Raw genomic sequence first — 19500 nt, 5'->3', positions numbered from 1 at the left:
GATTTTTCCTTTTTAATTGTGCACTGTTGAATATAATTTGCCTTCTTCCTTCCCTCCTACTCCCTCATTCATCCAACCCTTGGCTCCCTTAAGTTGAACACTTTCCAGTACTCTTACAAGTTTAAACACTGCATTTATTTAAAAAAAGAATTAATTCTTATTGCTTAGACTTTTTATTAGCTAAATGAAGAGGCTCATACAGGTAGGGTACTTGTCGAAGCAGAATACTTTACTTCATCTCGCAGTGCTAATCCTGTGAAGTTGTCCCTTCTAGCTGCATATTCCCCAACATTGGCCAGCCCTGGTACCACACAGCAGCTCAGAGCACTGCGGTATATGCTCATGTCATGTGCGTCATACCACTCATCAGTCTTTTCATCATAGCATTCGACATTAAAGGTGGTGGTAAAGCCGTTGAAGCCACCTACCACAAACAAGAGGTCGTCCACCACCTCAATGCCAAAATTGCTACGAGGATTAAACATAGTGGGGATCGTGCGCCAAGTATTAGCCACTGGGCTGTAGGCTTCCGCACTCCTAAGTCGATTAGCTCCATCAAAGCCACCTACCTGTTGAGGGCAAAAGAGACACGGTTGACTGTTAACCATTGCTTCCACTTACTGAGGAAGCCATAGTTGTGAAGGATCAGTGACTTCATACTCCCTCTTCCACTATCTTCCATGAAAAAAAAGACTTGGAAATGCTTACCAATGGTAGGGTGAACCTGTTTGCTAATAGGAAGTCAAGGGGGTATCATTTTATTGTGGTTCTAGATAAACTTACTGCATATACATGTTCTCCATAAGCAATTACGCCTATTCCACTCCTCCTGCTTCTCATGGGTGCTATGACTGTCCACTGATTACTCTCAGTGTTGTACACTTCCGCTGTAAACAGGCATTCATTTCCATTAAACCCACCACATATGTAGACCTGTGTGAAGAGAATTCCAAGATTATTAAAATTGTTACTTTTGGGGAGTAGAAAGAAAGGTTGTGTGTGTGGTGGGGGGGACATACTTTTCTTTAATGCCATTCTGTACAACTTGAATTTCTTTTTTCCATGTGTGCATGCATTGCTTTTTAATAAATAAAACAAGGAGTGACAAATGCCTGCTTGGTCACTGGAGGAAGGAGTTAGAACTTACTGCAAAGTAGTACTGCCTCTTTCTGTTTTCCATCCACCCCCCCAAAACAAACAAAAAACAGCATCATTTCTGGTTTGCTCTTTGCCTCCAATCTTCCCCTCCCACCCTGGGTTCTTTACCTTTCCATAGAGTGTTGTGGCACTGGCATCACTCCTCTGTTCGTGCATGGGGGCAATGAGTGTCCATTGATTGGTCTCTGGCTCGTAACGTTCAGCAGTGTTGAGACGCACGTAGCCATCAAATCCTCCCATGGCATAAATAAAATTGCTGAGGACTGTTACACTGACATAGCAGCGTCTGGAGTGCATCGGGGCCACCTGGTGCCAAGTTTTCTTGACTGGGTCAAAACGCTTAACACTATTGAAATAGTCTACGCTATCAAACCCCCCAATGATATAAACATAGCCTTTCAAATAAGCTGCCCCGTGGTAGGCACGGGGACTCTCTTCCTCACAAGTGACATTCACCCATCTGTCTGCCCGAGCATCATATGCCTCAATGGCATTGGTAGGGCTCCCACCACTCCAGCCACCAATTGCAAATAGGATGGCATAGGGCAGGCGGGGCCTGGTGAGTGGGTTGGTGAAGTCGGAATTAGAGGGTCCATTCATGTTGAGGTCATACATGGCCTTCAGGGCATTAATGATGACTGGCTTGCATTCCTCACTGTCTTTCACATAATCGTTCATCTTAACGTTGTTCATGAAATACTCGGCATGCATTAGGGCCAGGCGAACCTAAGAAAGAAATACAGAAAGCCGTTCAGATGAGGTGAGTGTGCCTAGAAAAGTCCTCTCTCCAGTCTGTCTTTGAATTGCATTAGGGTTTTTGTTTGTTTGTTTGTTCATTTGTTTTTAATTTACAACTCACACTTTGAATATTTGTTTTGGGAAGATGATACACATTTGGATGCTCAAGATAAACTAGAAGACATCACAAGCAGTCACAGAGGTAGCCCATTCCTCTGCCACTTGTCAGGACTCTTAGACCAGAAAAAGCTGTGGTACATGTTCAGTAATTGAACATGTATGTCTCTATATGTAAAATAACATTAATTAGTGCAACTGACTACAATTGTGTGCAAAAGTCATGGTTTGGTTCTGAGCATTTTTCTGGCCCAACTTCCTTGGGTTTGGGGAAACTCATAGAATGGAAAAAAGGTGAAAGGAAGAACCAATAGAATTCTTAGGAATACCTTTCTTTCCCCCACTAATGGACAGAATTTGGGTCAAAGAATATAACTGGGAGAGAAGGAGCTAACAATGCCAGGGGGAAAGTGAATTGCAAAATTCCGGAGAATAGTAGATGCCCTCCGTATATGTCAATATAGTCCTGGAATCTCATACATCTGAATGTGGATTTTAGGACAATCCCCCTGGGGTAAATGAATCAAAAGTGAGTGAGCTCGCGCGTGCCTCTCTCTCTCACTCTTTCTCGCTCTCTCTCGCTTGCTCTCATACACAAAAAACTCAACAACAACGTGACCTTGGGTAGCAAAACTGAAATATGCTGCTTCCTATTTTGGGGGTCATGAGAAATCCACTTTAAAATGGCCTCAAATACAGCATCTTCCTGCTTGACGTTGAGCTCATCTTTTTCAATGATATCCTTAAGTTCAGTGACCGATAGCTCTAAAAACTCTGCTGAGACTTTCACCATCTCTTCGAAGTTGTGCAGTATGAACATATAGGCTTTCTGCCGCAGCTCAGGGCAGTAGTAATAATCTGTGAACTTGCAGATGCCAATACAGTTGTCCAGGCACAGTTCCGACTTGAGGAACTCGCAGCAACCCCTGACGATACCCATGATGTTAAATTGGTCTGCAGCAGCCAGCAGCTTCTCCACATTGTCCGGTGTGATAGGAACGGTCCGGGTATATGCATACTCAATAATTAGTTTCATCATGTCAGGGGAAATTCCAGGGATGTTGTATACCTTCTTTTCAGTGTTGTTCCAGCCACTTGTAAACAAAGCTCTACAAAACAAACAAAACTGAAACAACCTCTCTCTCCAGTTTACCATGTTCCTCCACCCCAACCCCCATGCACACACACCTTTTCTTATTGACTGGAGTTTGGACATTTTCAAAACAGTGCACGGGGAGTGTGTTGGAAATAAATTAGCCTGAGAAACGGAGAGCAGACTGTGCTCTACAGAGTAAATCTTTTGAAAGAATTTTGACTTTGGTTGCTCTTATCTTATCCTCATGATAACCAGGTCTTTTTCCCATTTCATGGATGGAGAAGTTGAGATCTAGAGCTGGGAGTAGGACCCCAGACTCTTCTTTCCCAACCCATTGCCACCAAATTTTATCTTGCTTAAGGAAATTTAACTTAAACAATGCTTTTAATAAGTATGATTCAACACATACCCAGAATATGATCACTTCTCACCTCTTCTACTGCTACCACCTTGCTCAAGACTTACTAGATTATTGGAGTAACCTCCTAAGGTGATCTCCGTGCCAGCAGCCAGAGTGCTCCTTATAAAGAGGTTATGTTACTCTTCCACTCAAAATCTTTCACTGACTTCCCTTCTTACAGTAAAATTCCAAGTCCTTACCAGAAACTGGACAAGCCCTCTGTGACCACTACTAATACCTCTCTGACTGTATTTCCTCCCACCTTTCCCCTCACTCCTTCTGCTCCAACCCTGCTGGCCTCTTTGCTCTTCCTTGAACACATAAGAGGTGCTTCCAACAGTGGTCTTTTGTACTTGCTGTTCCCTCTACTTGGAATGTTCCCCAAGATCTCCATATTTCTCATTCCTTCATCCTCTTGAAGTCTTTGCCCAACTGTCACTTTGTCAGTGAGACCTTCCCTGACGACTTTATTTAAAATCGCCACCCACCACTCCTTATGTTTCTTCTTTTTTCCCTAGCACTTAGGATGATCTGACATCTACTCTACTTAAATGCCCATTTGCCCTACTAAAATGCAAGCTTTATGACAGGACTTTTTATTTTTAACTCTGCTTTATTTTCAGTACCAGGCCCTCACTGAATATTGAATGAATAAATGCATACATATTGGGTTTCTATTTTGTAGCAAGGCACTTTTCTAGGTGCCGAACAAGGCAATGAACAAGACAGAAGTCCCTGCCTTATATATTTTGCCTCCTTTTTCTAAGAGCAGGGTCTGCAAACCTAAAACCTGTGGGCCAAATCCAGCCCAACTCTTGTTTTTGTACTTCCCATGAACTAAGAATGGTCTTTCCATTTTTGAATGGTTGAAAAAAATCAAAAGAATATGTCATTACATAAACATTATAAGAAATTCAAATTTCAGTGTCTGTAAATAGTTTCATTGGAACACAGGCACACTGATTTAGTATTGTCTATGGCTGCTTTCACACTACAGAGGCAGAGTTGTATGGTCTGCAAAGCTTAAAATATTTACTCTCTGGCCCTTTTGTGGAGTCTGCTCTAGATTCTAGATGCATGAGAATTTTAGCAACACTTGGGATGCATTTATCATATCTTCATTGGAAACTGATTACTCAAACATTCTCAGCTCATGAACAAAACAACCCACAACCCTTCCGCTTCCTAGGTTACAATGATTTTGGTCAAAACTCCCTTTTTCAGAAGAACCAAGTTGGAGGATTCAAACTTCCTGGATTTCAAGACTTACTACAAAGCTATACAAATCAAAACTGTGGTGCTAGCATAAGGACAGATATGTAGACTAGTGGAATATAATTGAGAGTCCAAAAATAAATCCATTCATCTATGGCCAACTGATTTTCAACAAAAGTACCAAGTCCATTCAATGGGGAAAGAGGAGGCTCTTTAACAAATGGTGCTGCAAACACTAGACCTCCACAAACAAAAGACTGAAGTTGGACCCCTACCTCTCACCATATACAAAGTGGATTAGTGACCTAAATATAAAACCTAAAACCATGAAACTCTTAGAAGAAAACAATAGGGGTTAATCTTTATGACCTTGTATCAGATCTTAGAGCAACATGAGCCACAAAATTAAAAATAGAAAAATTAAACTTTGTCAAAATTAAAACTTTTGTGCATCAAAGGACACTATCCAGAAAGTGAAAAAAACCTACAGAATAGAAGAAAATAGTTGCAGATCATATATCTGATAAGGATTTAATATCTAGACTACATGAAGAACTCCTAGAGCTCAACAACCAAAAGAAAACTCAATTAAAAAATGGGCAAAGGACTTAAATAAACATTTCTCATAGAAGATATATAAATGACCAATAAGCACATGAAAAGATGCTCAACATCATTAGCTATTAGGGAAATGCAAATCAAAACCACAATAAGATACCGTGTCATATCCATTAGGATGGCTATTTAAAAAAAAAAAAAAGAACAATTGTGGGTGAGGATGTGAAGTCGGAACCCTCCTGCACTGCTGGTGGGAATGTAAAATGATGCAGCTACTGTGGAGAAAAGTTTGGTGGTTCCTCAAAAAGCTAAACATAGCATTACCATATGATCCAGCAATTCCATGCCTAGATATATTCCCAAAAGCATTGAAAGCAGAGATTAAAACGTACTTGTACACCAATGTTCATTGCAACATTATTCACAATAAATAAAATATGGAAACAACCAAAACATGGAAACAAACAATAAAGATGAATGGATAAACAAAATGTGGGATATCTATGCAATGGAATATTGGTTAGCCATAAAGAGGAAGCCATAAAGAGGAAGTTCTGATCATGCTACAACATGGATGAATCTTGGAAACATTATGCTAAGTGAAATAAGCCAGACACAAAAGGACAAATACTGTATGATTCCACTTATATAAGGTATCTAGAATAGGCAAATTCATGGAGACAGAAGAAGATTAGAGGTTACCAGGGGCTGGGGGCGAGGGAATGGGAAGCTATTGCTTAATTGGTACACAGTTTGTTTGGGGAGGTAAAAAAGTTTCGGTAATAGGTGACAGTGATGGTAGCTAATTAATTGTACTCTTAAGAATGGTTAAAATGGCAAATTTTATGGCATATATATATATGATCAAAATAAAAAATAAATTTTAAAAATTTCCTTTTTCTTCTGATATTTCCTTAGTACTTCCCCATCATTCCCTTTCCCATCCCCTCAATCCTTGTTAATTTTTCACCCTGTTTGTAATAGTCTCTCCAGAGGTGGGGCATAAGGGGTGGCTAAAGTGGTATTTTGATTTGGGTCTAAGTAGGAAGTCCAGATGGGTATCCATGCTTTCCAGAAGTAGAGCATGTTTGGATGAGAAAGGACCTGGCCCACTAATAGTTGGTTGAATCAGAAGAGGCTCTGGCCCTACTTGTACCTCTTCAGAAGACAAAGGAATTAGACTGCAGGAGTCTGAGCTTTGACAGTGTCCTGAAACTTTAAGAAGGTGGCATGGGAAATATAAAATGAATCAAAATGTCTCAAAGTGGGTCCAATTCCCTCAGTTCGGCAACCCTGTTATACCTAAAGTAGGAACTGCAGCTACAGAGGATGTTCTTGTGGGCACTGAACTCAAAGCCATTGACCTTGATGACCACGTCGCAGAGCTTGCCCTCTAGCCTAAGCTCGTTGAAGATCTCACAGGTCATCGCACTCATCTTCCTCTCCATGTGAGGCTGGTGGAAACCTGTGGAGGCCGCCGTGCTCTCCATCTCCATGGCACCCTGGGACCAGCGGAGAGAGGCTGCTCTCCAAGGGTGTTGGGGAGAGTTGTGGAGGGCCCCTTTAGCCAGCTGTCGCTCCTTTTCCCTACTACATCTTTCAAATAGGGCCCATCAGGCAGCCCAAGTTCCAGAATCCTGGGCCCGCAGTGAGATCACTCTCAGGATTGTGCTCTCAGGTTCTGGAACTCCCTCCTGTCCTTGCTCACCTTCCTTCTCCCCTCCCCCTCCAGAGCACTTAAGCTGAAGACCACCCCACACCTCCTTCTATGTTCTTGGACCCTGAGCAGAACTGTAACCACCAACATCACACAAGAGTTTCTATTAATTCTGGTTCCTGTTGTCCACTTCAGGCTGTGTTCCATAATCCTCTAGCATCCTCCAAGCTTCCACCCTGGAGAATCCACACTTGGCTCCCCAGACACTGAGTTCAAGGAAATCCAAGTCAAAGGGGGCAAAGGGAAAAATGAAGCTGATTAAGTTTCATTCTGGCCCGGATGCGCAGGGTCTTCCTGCCTCCTGGATATGTGTTAGTCATTCATTTTCTTCTCTGATGAGTGGGCCTCGTTCACAATTCGCCCTTATGGCTCTTTCACGACCCCTCCCATCCAGCGATTTTCTTGGTCATGGAGACTTTAAGCCTGGAAAGGGCCACCCTTGCCAGGGTTTTGGCTCCATAAAGAGTGGCAGGAGCCCCTCCAATGCCCCAAGATAACCCAGTCCACCCACTTAACCCCAACTCCTTAGAACCCTCGCTTTCTTCAAAGCATAACTCTGAACCATTTTCTTCACCCAGCGCGTAAGTAGGCCTCCTCAGACCGCCTGGGTCTCCGCGTGCTACCCAATTCCCAGCCCCCTCCCCCAGCCCGCCGGGGCCGAAGGCGACGCCTGCGCAGTCGGGCCGCGGGGCGGGCGTTGTACCCCCGCTGCTGAGTAGGCCGCGACCGCGATGGCGGAGGAGGTGAGGCTGGAAGACGCGTCCGGCGTGGGGCGGGCTCCGGCTCCCTGGGCGCTCCGAGACCCCCAGCGCGCCGCCTCGGCCACGCCGCGCCACCCCGGCCAGTAGCCCCAGCCCCGGCCGGAGCCCCCCTCCGCCCCCTCCCACCCCGCGGCCCGGCCTCACAGGGGTGCCCGAGCGAGCCCCGGGCGCCCCTTAGGGCCCAGCCGGTGCCGGCATCAGCGGTTCTCTCGGGTCTCGGGACAGGTGAACACCCTGATGAAGGCCACAGTCCTGATGCGGCGGCCGGGGCGGGTACAGGAGATCGTGGGCGCCCTCCGCAGGAGCGGGGAAGACCGCTTACAGGTACTGCCGGGGGCGAGGCGGCCCGAGCCGGGTCAGGGGGCGGGTGGGGAGGTTTCCTAGAAGTGACCTGAGGGCAAGCAGGTTAGTTCGCCTTACCCCCACCTGTCCTAAAACCGAGATTTCACATTTCTCAATGAGGTCATGCTGCTTCCTCTGATTAGACAGAAAGCATGTCACACCGGGACTTGGCACCTTAGCTTCCGCACTAGCCGAGGCCAGCGGGCTACCCAAGAAGTTGCGATTTGGAGATGGCCACACAGTTGGAGGCACCGTAGGAAGGACCCCATGGCATCGAGAAGGGTGCTGCTGAGAGTGAGCCTGGTCCATCCCCCACAAGACTGGGCTCTTGGCAGGGTTAACACGTGTACTGTCAGGGATCAGCTCTTCAGTGTGGGTCTGTCCAACCTTGAGTCTCCCAGGGCATGGCCTACAGGCTGGGCACTGCCCTGTTCCGACTTCCGTGATCAGCCTCCAGGGTGAGCCGGGGCCACGATGGAAGGAGCCTGTCTAGGCATCATCTCTCTTTTGCATTTTAGGTGATTTCTGATTTTGATAGGACCTTGAGCAGGTTTGCATATAATGGAAAGCGATGTCCTTCTTCTTACAGTAAGTTACACGCCAGCTTGCCTTGTTGGGCTTGATGGGGTGGTGGCTTCTAAGGGCCAAGTAACAGGAGTTTTGTGTTTTTCCAGATATTCTGGATAACAGCAGGATCATCAGTGATGAGTGCCGCAAGGAGGTGGGTTATTCCACTTTGCTCAGACACGTTTCTCATATGGTGCTTCAGATGGTTCCTGATTAGGGCCAAAGACTCCAGGTTGGAGACCTTAGGAGATTAATTTTTTTTTTTAATTATTAATGATAAGCTTACATGGACCTTGTCTTACTACATCTGAACAGCTTTTCCTTACTGACCAAGAAGTATGGTGATTTTGGAATATCTAATGTCTTTGGACATTATTCTTACTGTTTAGCTATAGAGTTTACAAGAGACTTTAACATTTTTTAAATATATATTTTTTATTTTAGTAAATATATGTAATATAAAATTTACCATTTTAACCATTTTTATGTGTGCAAGTCAGTGGCATTAAGTACATTCACAGTGTTCTATAAACATCACCACTGTCTTATTTCCAGAACATTTTCATCACCCCAAACAGAAACTGAACCCATTAAACAATGACTCCCCATTTCCCCACCCCCCAGCTTCTGGCTCCTGGTAACCTCTCATCATCTTCTGTCTCTGTGAATTTGCCTATTCTAGATACCTCATATAAGTGGAATCATACAATATTTGTCCTTTTGTGTCTGGCTTATTTCACTTAGCATAAAGTTTTCAAGATTTGTTCATGTCATAGCATGTACCATAACTTCATTCCTCTTTATGACTGACTAATATTCCATTGTATGGATAGCCCACATTTTGTTTATGCATTCATCTGTTGATAGACACTTTGGTTGTTTCCATGTTTTGTCTATTGTGAATAATGTTCTGATGGACATTGTTGTACAAATATCTGTCCGTGTCCCTGCTTTCAGTTCTTTTGGGTATATATGCCAATGGATGGAATTGCTGGATCATATGATAATGCTATGTTTGACTTCTTAAGGAACTACCAGACTTTTCCACAGCATCTGCGTCATTTTACATTCCCACCAGCAATGCATGAGGGTTCCAATTTCTCTACAACTTCACCAACATTTGTTATTTTCTGTGTGTGTGTGTGTTTTCTTTTAATTTTTTAATTTTAAAATAATAGCCATTCTATGAAGTGTGTATGAAGTAGTATCTCATTGTGGCTTTTATTTGCATTGCCCTATGTCTAATGACTTTGAGCATCTTTTCATGTGCGTATTGGTTATTTGTGTATCTTCTATGGAGAAATGTCTATTCCCAGACCTTTGCCCATTTTTTAATTGGGTTGTCTTTTGGTTGTTGAATTGTAGGAGTTCTTTATATATTCTGGATATTAAACCCTTATCAGCTATGTATTTTCTTCCATTCTATAGGTTGTCTTTTCACTTTCTGGATAGTGTCCTTTGATGTATGAAAGTTTTAAATATTGATGAAGTCTATTTTTTCTTGTGTTGCTCATGTTTTTGGTGTTATATCTAAGAATCCATTGTCAGACACAAGACCATGAAGATTTAAATCTGTGTTTTCTTCTAAGAGGTTTATGGTTTTAGGTTTTATATTTAGGTTATTGATCCACTTTGAGTTAGTTTTTGTATATAGTGAGAGGTAGGGGTCCAACTTCATTCTTTTGGAAGCGGACTTCTTTCCCCATTGAATGGTCTTGGTACCTTGTCAAAAACCAATTGGCCATAGATGTATGGATTTATTTCTGGACTCTCAGTTACATTCTGTCAATCTATGTGTCTGTTCTTACGCCAGTGCCACACTGTTTGGATTACTACAGCTTTGTAGTAAGTTTCAAAATCACAAAGTATGAGTCCTCCAACTTTATTCTTTTTCAAAATGGTTTTGGCTATTCAAGGCCCCTTGTAATTTCATATGAATTTGAAAATCAGCCTTTCCATTTCTGGGGGAAAAAAAAAAAAGACTTGGGCTTTTGATAGTGATTGCGTTGAATCTGTACATCTCGTTGGGTTGTATTTACATTTTAGATTCCATGAAGATGGAATGTCTTTCCATTTATTTAGATCTTCTTTAATTTCTTTCAGCAATATTTTGTAGTTTTAAGTGTGTAAGTGTGGTGGATTGAATTGTGTACCCCAGTTTGGACATGCTCTTCTTCTTGGTCCACATTCTGGTGGGTGTGGACTCACTGTAAATAAATTCCCTTCAAGATGTTACGTCAGTTAAGGTTTGGCCCAAATGAATCAGGTTAGGCTTTAATCCAGATTACTGGAGTCCTTTATCAAAGCAGAGTGAAAGTCAGATGGAGAGAGAAGCCACAAGTAGCAGCCAGAAGCTGAAAGTCGACAGAACCTGGAAGAGAAAGAAGTTGCCACTGTGCGCATTGCCATGTGATGGAAAAGCCAAGGAACTACAGAGTTTGCCTGTCAGCCAGAAGATACCAACTCCAGGAGGAAGCAAGTCACCTAGCCTTTGATACCATGAGCCAATGAATTCCTATGTTAAGTCAGCCCATTGTATGGTACTTGTTTTAGCAGTTAGGAAACCAAGTCTGTCACCTCCTTGGTTAAATTTTTCCTAGTTTTTTTGTTTTTTTTTGTTTTTTTTTTTTTCCAGATGCTTGTATAAATGAAGTTGTTTTCTTTTTGGATTGTTCATTGTTGGTGTTTAGAAACACAACTCATTTTTGCGTGTTGATCTTTACCCTGCAACTTTGCTGAATTTGTTCATTAGCTCTGGTAGCTTTTTTATGGATTCTTTGGAATTTTCCATATATACAGTCATGTCCTTTATGAATAAAGATAGTTCTACTTCTTCCTTTCCAATTTGGATGACTTTTATTTATTTTTTTCTTTCCTAATTGCTCTGGCCAGTATTTCCAGTACAGTGCTGAATAACAGTGGCATCCTTGTCTTGTTCTTGTTCTTGAATTTCAAAGTTTATGTGTAAAATATTTTCTTTCTTTTTTAAAAGTATGTTCTTCTGTTAAATTCTACTATAATTTTAGGAAAATATTCTCACAATCACACACATTAAATAACTTAATACATTTCAGGAGCTTTCTGCCTTTGTTGATGTATAATGTTTGCATTTCATTCTCTTTTGGACAGATGGACAATGACTCCCATTTGATCTTTTAATATTCCTGAGACTATGCATATATTGAAATTCTTTACTCAGTCGGTTCTCATTTTTATTGGGGTGCTCTTAGTGATTGCCTCTGTGATCCGTGATCCCTGAAGCAGCATCCCTCAAGTGTTGAAAGTTCTGACATTTAGAAGGAAACTTATACCAGAGGAGGCACACATAGTGTGAGCTGTTTCAGCTGGTATTGACAGTTTGGTGGAGCTGTCTACCAACTGCTTCCCTGACTTGTCTTCTAGTTCTAGATTTGTGATTTTTTGCCATATCTGTGTTTCACTTTTCCTAAATATTTTCCTTCAAATTGGCCTGTTTTTAAAAATTTGACTACACTTGATTTGCAAAACAGTCTTTATAAAACCATGAGTTTGTTATGCTTGTCTTTTTCTTATCTACATTACAATAAATCCAAAATTATTGAAAATGAAAAGTGTTTATCCAAGTATCACCTAAAATCATTTTGCCTCCCACTTGAGAAAGCATTCCACATTTTGGGGAACACTCCAGTAATTAGTTCTTGCTGGTTAAGTCCCTGTGACTGAGCTAATTAATAAAATAATTCTAGTGACCCTCTTATCTGACAGTAGTAGCTCTTTAATGTGGTTGACTCTGAGACCAGCTCTGCAGATCCAGGCACTCCCCGGACTTTGACAAATGGATAAACATGAATGTGTTGATCAGTTATGTTGGAAGATGGTAGGAGAGGAGAAGTTTGAATCTTAAGTGATACGTCCCCAAATGAAAATGTTGAGAAAACTTAATTAATGCTTTCTCACTTGAAGTTGCTTCTGAGTGATTTTTTTTTTCATGCTAAACTGTAGAACTTTGGTGGGGAAAACTAGACATGGACTAATGGCTTTTCTCTTCATTTGGGTGTTCCAGCTAACAGCGCTCCTTCACCACTATTACCCAATTGAAATTGACCCAAACCGGACCGTCAAAGAGAAGTTACCTTATATGGTGGAATGGTAAGTGGTGCTGGTGAAGAAATGCTCCTGAGCCCTTGAGAACAGTTGGGGTGGGGGTGGGGTTTCTTGAGCTTTGATGAGATGAAAGGTTCCCCTTAAGGGCTTACTTGAATGCAGTTAGCTCAGCTATTAGAATAAACTGCCAAATACACCCCAGGCTAATTATGGCTACCAGACTCGGGGCTTCAGAGAATCCTTGGGATCAGATAGAGGACCCTTGATTTGGGGGAATAAGTGCTTTGGGGAAATGACTCCTCAGAAACCAGCGTCACCATACAGAAGCCCCAGTTCTCCAGAGAGTGTGGGTCACAAAGGAAGAGATTCAGAGGAGTTTGACTAAAGCAATTAAGTCACCAACTCTTGCCTCTCTGTTGTGTTGCTTTCTCACCCTTTTCCTTTTTAGAACAAAAGCCAGAGTCCTTCAAAAAATGACTGTGAGAAGGGATGAGGCCTCCATGGTCAGGACCTGCAGAGGGGACTTGACTCTGTAAAAGGGAAAGGATACTTACTTTAGTGATTTGAATTTGGGTATTATGGGGTATCTGTTTCTAGGTGGACTAAAGCACATGATCTCCTGTGTCAACAGAAAATTCAGAAGTTTCAGATAGCCCAGGTGGTTGGAGAGTCCAATGCAATGCTTAGGTAAGCTGCTTGCTCTGGAAAAAAATTCTGCCAGATTATTTGAAACTGTTTTGCTCCCAAAAGCGGAGACTGGGAGGAGTGGAGAGGAGTTAGTTGCTGGGAGAATCAGGAGAAACATGACAATATGAGCAACTGATGTGAAACGATCTTGCTTTAAGTTGTTATTGTGGTAACATACATACAACATAACATTTCCCACTTTCACCACTTTGAAGCATACAATTCAGCGGAATTAATTACATTCACGATGTTGTACTCCCATCACCAACATCCATTACCAGAACTTCCCATCACCCCAAACAGAAACTGTACCCATTAAGCACTGGCTCCCCATTCCCCATCCCCACCTTGACCTCTGGTACCCTGTAATCTACTTTCTATGAATTTGCATATTCTAATTACTTAATATGTGAGATTGTATAATATATGTCCTCTTGTGTATTTCACAAGAGGATATATATATATTTCACTTAGTATCGTGACTTCAAGTTTCAACATGTAGCATGTATCGGAACTTCATTCCTTTTTACTGCCATATAACATTCCATTGCAGTATATACCACATTTTTTTTATCCATTTATCTGTTGATGAATTATGTCCACTTTTTGGCTGTTGTGAATAATGCTGCTATAAACATTGGCGTACCGATACCTGTCTGAGTCTCTGCTTTCAGTCCTTTTCGGTATATGCCTAGAAGTGGGATTGCAGGGACTTATGGTAATTCTGTAGTTAACTTTCTGAGGAACTGCCAGACTTTTCCACAGTAGCTGCGCCATTTTACGTTCCTGCCTACAATGCATGAGAGTTCATTGCCAACATTTGTTATTTTCTATTTTTAACATAATAACCCTCCGAGTGGGTGTGAGGTGGAGTGGCTGATTTTCTTTATTCAGAAGTGGGAGTTGGCTAGATTAGGACCCTTGGCCACCGGACACCTTGGCTAAGCAGCTTACCCTGCAGTGCCCCAGGATAGACGCCTGGTTGTAGGATCAGTAGCAGAAAACATGCCTACCCACTGCGTCAGCAATCCCTCCTCTAGGTGTAGCCCACGAGAAATAAGTGCTTGTAGCCTCCACAAGACAGGTCCAGGGTGTTCATAGCAGCTTTGTTCATAATAGCGGAAATCTAGTAACATCTCAGTTGTTTATCAAAAGGAAAGTGATAAACTGTGACATATCTCTAAAATGGAATGCTACACAGCAATGAAAAAGAAGGAACTACTGATAAATGCAGAACATGGATAAATCACAATGATATTGTGTTGAGGAAAATAAACCAGATACAAAAGAATTGATTCCATATGATCCCATTTATATGAAGCGTGCGTATAGGCAAAACTCATCCATGGCGATGCAGAGTCAGAATGAGGTGATGGTGTGGTTGACTGCGAACAGACATGAGGGCACTGTGATCTGGGTGGTGGTTACATGGTAGTGTACATGTGTAAGAAGTGACCAGGCAGAATGCTTAAGATTCATGCGCCTCACCCACTGCATCGTATGTATTTTATGCCTCGATTTTAAGTTATTTTAAAAAGTCAAAAATAAAGAGCAGCAGCAGAGGCAGCGCTTCTGGTTGTCACCGTGCCACTTCAGAATTCATTCTTCTCTTTGCAGGGAGGGATACAAGACATTCTTCAGCACACTGTACCATAACAACATTCCCCTTTTTATCTTTTCTGCCGGCATTGGTGATGTTCTAGAAGAAATTATCCGACAGATGAAAGTTTTCCACCCCAACATCCATATTGTGTCCAACTACATGGATTTTGATGAGAATGTGAGCCAAATCTCATTTGGGCTGGGAATGGAAACGGAGTGGGGACTATAAGCCAGGGTGCTTGGCCCCCTAAACAGTAATCATCACCTGGGGAAGAAAGGGAAGGGAAGACATTGCTGGGTTCTTTGTCCCCTCAGGCAGTTACTTTTTTCCTTCCAGTTAAAGACAGGTTATTTTTTAAGGATCGCCTCTTTGGTATTCGGCAGGCAGTCACCTCTGCCTTAGGGGACCTAGTCTGTGGGACCATGTGCTCCCCTGGGTACTGAGGGGCTTGGACTTTGACTTGCTTTTCTAGAGCCAGGTGTGGGCTGCTCTGACTCGATCACATTCACACTTCTTCCCCTCAAAACTAATGGCCGGGATTTTTCCTCACTTTGATCCAACGTTAGGACGTGGCCAACAGCTGAGGGGCAACATACATGTAACCTGATCAGCACTTAGATCCACAAGCCTCATGTTTTCACCAGACTAGATGACTGGTGATATTTGACGATCCTTGTTGATTTAGACCAGGGGTTAGCAAGCTTTTTCTGAAAAAGCCCAGATAGGAAATATTTTTAGGCTTTGTGGGCCTTACAGTCTTGGTCGTAACTGTTCAACAACTCTGCTGTTTTGGGGTGATCATGCAGCCTAGACAGCGTGTAAATAGGGGAGCATGCTGTGTTCCAGTAAAACTATTTACAAAAGCTGGCCAAACCTGGTCCACAGGCCATCGTTTGCCAGCCCCCCTAGTTTAGACTGTGGACATATGGTCTAGACTATAGGCATTGCCTGTGGCTTCAGGATTCCCTTTCCTCTGTGACAGAGACGGTGGCAAACTGGTCTTAGGTGGGTCCCTGTAGCCTTTCCGTTTGTCTCTCCTCTTGATTGTTTAGGGTTTCCTACGGGGATTCAAAGGCCAGCTCATACACACATACAATAAGAACGGCTCCGTGTGTGAGAACTCCAATTACTTCCAGAAGCTTCAGGGCAAAACCAATGTCATCTTGCTTGGAGATTCCATGGGGGATCTCACTATGGCCGATGGGGTTCCCGGTGTGGAGAACATTCTCAAAATTGGCTTTCTAAATGACAAGGTAGGTAGGGGGCCAGGGCTGCTTCTCTCCCTCCTCCAGTTCCTGGAACACATGCTTATTGAGTGCTTTTAATGTGCTAGATGCTGGTCACGCATTAGAGGTGCAGAGATAGGACAGCCATGTGCTTCAGGAGCTCGAAATGTCATGGGAAGACAGAAGAGATACCCAGAGACGCACCATGTAGTGCACACAGGAGTTTAGAGACAGGGTGGTGCCGGGGCTGAGTGCTTATCATGGATCAGGCTCTCTTCTGGGCACTTCACATACATGGACCTCTTTAATCCTTTACAACAGCCCTTTGAAGCAGTGACTATTACCATCCCCATTTTACAGATGAGGAAACTGAAGCCAAAGGTTTAAGTAAAGTGCCCAAATCACATAGCTTAGGAAATGGTGGAGCCAAATACCATTTCTCTTAAATCATATCTGTGAGGCAGTAGGGATGGGAGAGGTTGGTATCCAGAATATGGTTTTATAATTTAGAGAATAAAAATGTAAGAACAAATCAGAGACCAATAGGTGGAAAGAATAAGATCATAAAGGGGCATAAAGTCTGGGAGAGCTGGAGGACGGCTGGTCCTTGCCCTCTGCTGGGCGGTGTTGCAGTCCTCTTGGGCCTTATGAAAATTCCATTCAGATAGATTGGAGGTAACATCTAGGTTTTCCTAGGTTATTTTTAATCCTTGTTACAGTCTTTTGACACTTGACCTAAGGCTTAGTCATAGAAGCCTGTGCCCACTGCCCATCCCTGTCTCCAATGAGCAGCTCCCTGTAACCTTGAACTCTTCAAGGGTGATCCTTCAGGCTTTCAAAAGGGAGCTGGGAGTTGCTGCTTGGTGGCCTCCTCCCCTACCTGTGGGTGCTTGAGAGTAGTCAGAGGGCAGGGCATTGTGGGGCCTCTCGGTCACCTTCCTCTGCAACCCTGGGCAGGTGGAGGAGCAGCGGGAGCGCTACATGGATTCCTACGACATTGTGCTGGAGAAGGATGAGACACTGGATGTGGTCAACGGGCTGCTGCAGCACATCCTGCGCCAGGAGGACCAGATGGAAGTGCGGGGCTCCTGATTCCTGCAGGCTCGGCCAGGCCCTGCAGGCTGTGACCAGGAGGGAGCCTCACAGGAGGCTGCTCTGCTGCGAGCACCGCTCTTCCCTGTGTGCAGAGAAAACTCCAGCGGGGACAGGAGCTGCTGGGCCCATGCCCCTCCTTCCTCCTTTCCCCAGAGCCTCCCGTTATGTCCACCGGAGACGGGCAAAGCCCTGCCAGGTGGGAGGGCAGCTTTGTTCCCAGTGAACAGGGAACCTGCCAGATCTTAGCACTCTTGGGATCATCCAGTCCAGAGATTTTTTTTTTCCTCAAAATTTTTAAACATTGGAACCTGTTCTTCAAACAAATCTAACATGTAAAGCAGACCAAAATAAAAGCAGATCAAAATAAAAATTTTAAAAAACAGCTGTTCTGACCTTGTACAGGTGTGTTTGTGGGTGGGAGGGGTTGCGTGTGCTGAGCCTGTACATCTTGACTCTTGAGACACGGGAACCCCCAAGAAAGAACTCTAGGGTGCCAAAGAACACAGGGTGGGAAGAGTTTGTTTTTCCCACCTGGAATGGTTTGATTTTATTCTGAGGCAACCATGAGACTCACAACTCAGTCTGCAATCAGTTGGATTGGACCACCCTGCCTACAGAGCTCCCTCTTCAGAGATCTCTGAGGGAATTCGTTTGGGTGTGAATTTTCCCTGATGCCCTTGCCTCCCGCTCCTTCCCTCTCCCTCTTGCATGGGTCCAGGGCCATAGAAGTGGGTGACCTACCAGCGCCACCTTCACCAACATCACCACCACCAACACCTTCACCACCATCACCACTGTTGTTTGCTAATGCTGCCATTATGCAAAATGCCAGAAATGGATTGGCTTTTATACAGAGGGTTTATTAAGTTGCAAATTTGTAGTCCTAAGGCCATAAAAGTATCCAAACTAAGGCACCAACAAGAAGATACCTTCACTGGAGAAAGGCTGATGGTGTCCAGAACTCTGTCAGCTGGGAAGGCACGTGGCTGGCATCTGCTGGTCCTGGGTTGTTTCAGCTCCTCTCTCGACCCCTGTGTATCCTTGCTTCTTTCTCCCAGGGCATTTCTCTCTCAGCCTCTAGGGGTCCTCTCTTAGCTTCTCCAGGGCAAACTCTGGGCTTCTCTCTTAGCATCTCCAAATATCCTTCTCTCCACATCTCCAAGCGTCTCTAAACATCTCTGTTAGCTCCAGCTCTGGCGGCAGCCTCTTCTTGAGCCCCCTTAAAAGACTCCAGTGGTCTGAGACCCACCCTAACCGCACAGGGTCGTATCTCCATGGAGATAGTCAGTCAAAATGTCTCACCTCATCTCCATGGAAACAGCCTAATCCAAATATCCCACAAGTTTGGATTAAAAGAGCATGGCTTTTGTGGGGGACATAATATATCCAAAGCAGCACATCACCTTTACCACCATCACCATTATCATCACCGTCTTCACCACCTTCACCATTATCATCACCATCTTCATGATCATCACCACTTTAATCATCATTGCCACCTTCATCATCTCCACCACCATCACCATCATTATTAAGCCCAGGGAACCTGTGTCCAGGCAGGATTCCCAGGAGGCTATAGTGAGTTGAATGGTGACCCCAAAAAAGATATGTCCACATCCTAATACCTGGAACCCATGAACATTACCTTGTTTGGAGATGCAATTAAGTTCAGGATTTTGACATAAGGAGATCATCCTGGATTACTCCGTGAACCTTAAATTCAATGACAAGTGTCCTTATAAGAGAAAGTCAGAGACTGGAGAGGAGAAGACACAGAGAAGGGGAGGTGAACACGTGAAGATGGAGGCAGCGATGGGAGGGAGGCAGCCCCAAGCCCAGGAAGGTCTGGGGCCACCAGAAGCTGGAAGAGGCAAGGAAGACTGTCCCCTAGAGCCTTCAGAGAGAGCGTGGCCCTGCAGACACTGTGAAGCCTTGTGGCCTCCAGAACTGTGAGAGAATAAATTCCGGTTGTGTTAGAAAAGAAAACAAACAAACAAAAAAACTGGGTGAACTTAAAGGGGGATTGAGACCAGGGACCTCAAGGGAGAAGGCTCTGTGAGCCAAAGTAAAATCTCAGTGATTTTAGACTCTGTTGTCTTGCATTATTTGGGCTTTATTCACAGTTTCTTTCCCTTCT

The 19500-nt window shown here is 43.7% G+C and overlaps 2 protein-coding genes across 2 annotated transcripts; one reads left to right on the top strand and one right to left on the bottom strand.

Moving 5' to 3' along the window:
- Positions 1 to 194: 194 nt before the first annotated feature.
- Positions 195 to 6968, bottom strand: KLHL10 (kelch like family member 10). Its single transcript, XM_037808903.1, has 5 exons — positions 6585 to 6968; positions 2633 to 3122; positions 1267 to 1884; positions 784 to 933; positions 195 to 569 (listed from the first exon to the last, which is right to left on the bottom strand). Exons 1-5 carry the CDS (start codon positions 6776 to 6778, stop codon positions 195 to 197), a joined length of 1827 nt encoding a protein of 608 aa, XP_037664831.1. The 5' UTR covers positions 6779 to 6968.
- A 762-nt stretch (positions 6969 to 7730) lies between these two features.
- NT5C3B (5'-nucleotidase, cytosolic IIIB) lies at positions 7731 to 17748 on the top strand. The gene is made up of 9 exons (XM_037808902.1): positions 7731 to 7742; positions 7986 to 8084; positions 8621 to 8690; positions 8777 to 8823; positions 12712 to 12797; positions 13350 to 13439; positions 15057 to 15219; positions 16095 to 16295; positions 17226 to 17748. The coding sequence occupies exons 1-9, from the start codon at positions 7731 to 7733 to the stop codon at positions 17358 to 17360; spliced, it is 903 nt and encodes a 300-aa protein (XP_037664830.1). The 3' UTR covers positions 17361 to 17748.
- Positions 17749 to 19500: the final 1752 nt, after the last annotated feature.

Source organism: Choloepus didactylus, chromosome 18 (genome assembly GCF_015220235.1).
Source record: "Choloepus didactylus isolate mChoDid1 chromosome 18, mChoDid1.pri, whole genome shotgun sequence".
Taxonomy (NCBI): domain Eukaryota; kingdom Metazoa; phylum Chordata; class Mammalia; order Pilosa; family Megalonychidae; genus Choloepus; species Choloepus didactylus.
The sequence above is the reverse complement of the archived record's forward strand: the minus strand, read 5'-3'. Positions and strand labels throughout refer to the sequence as shown.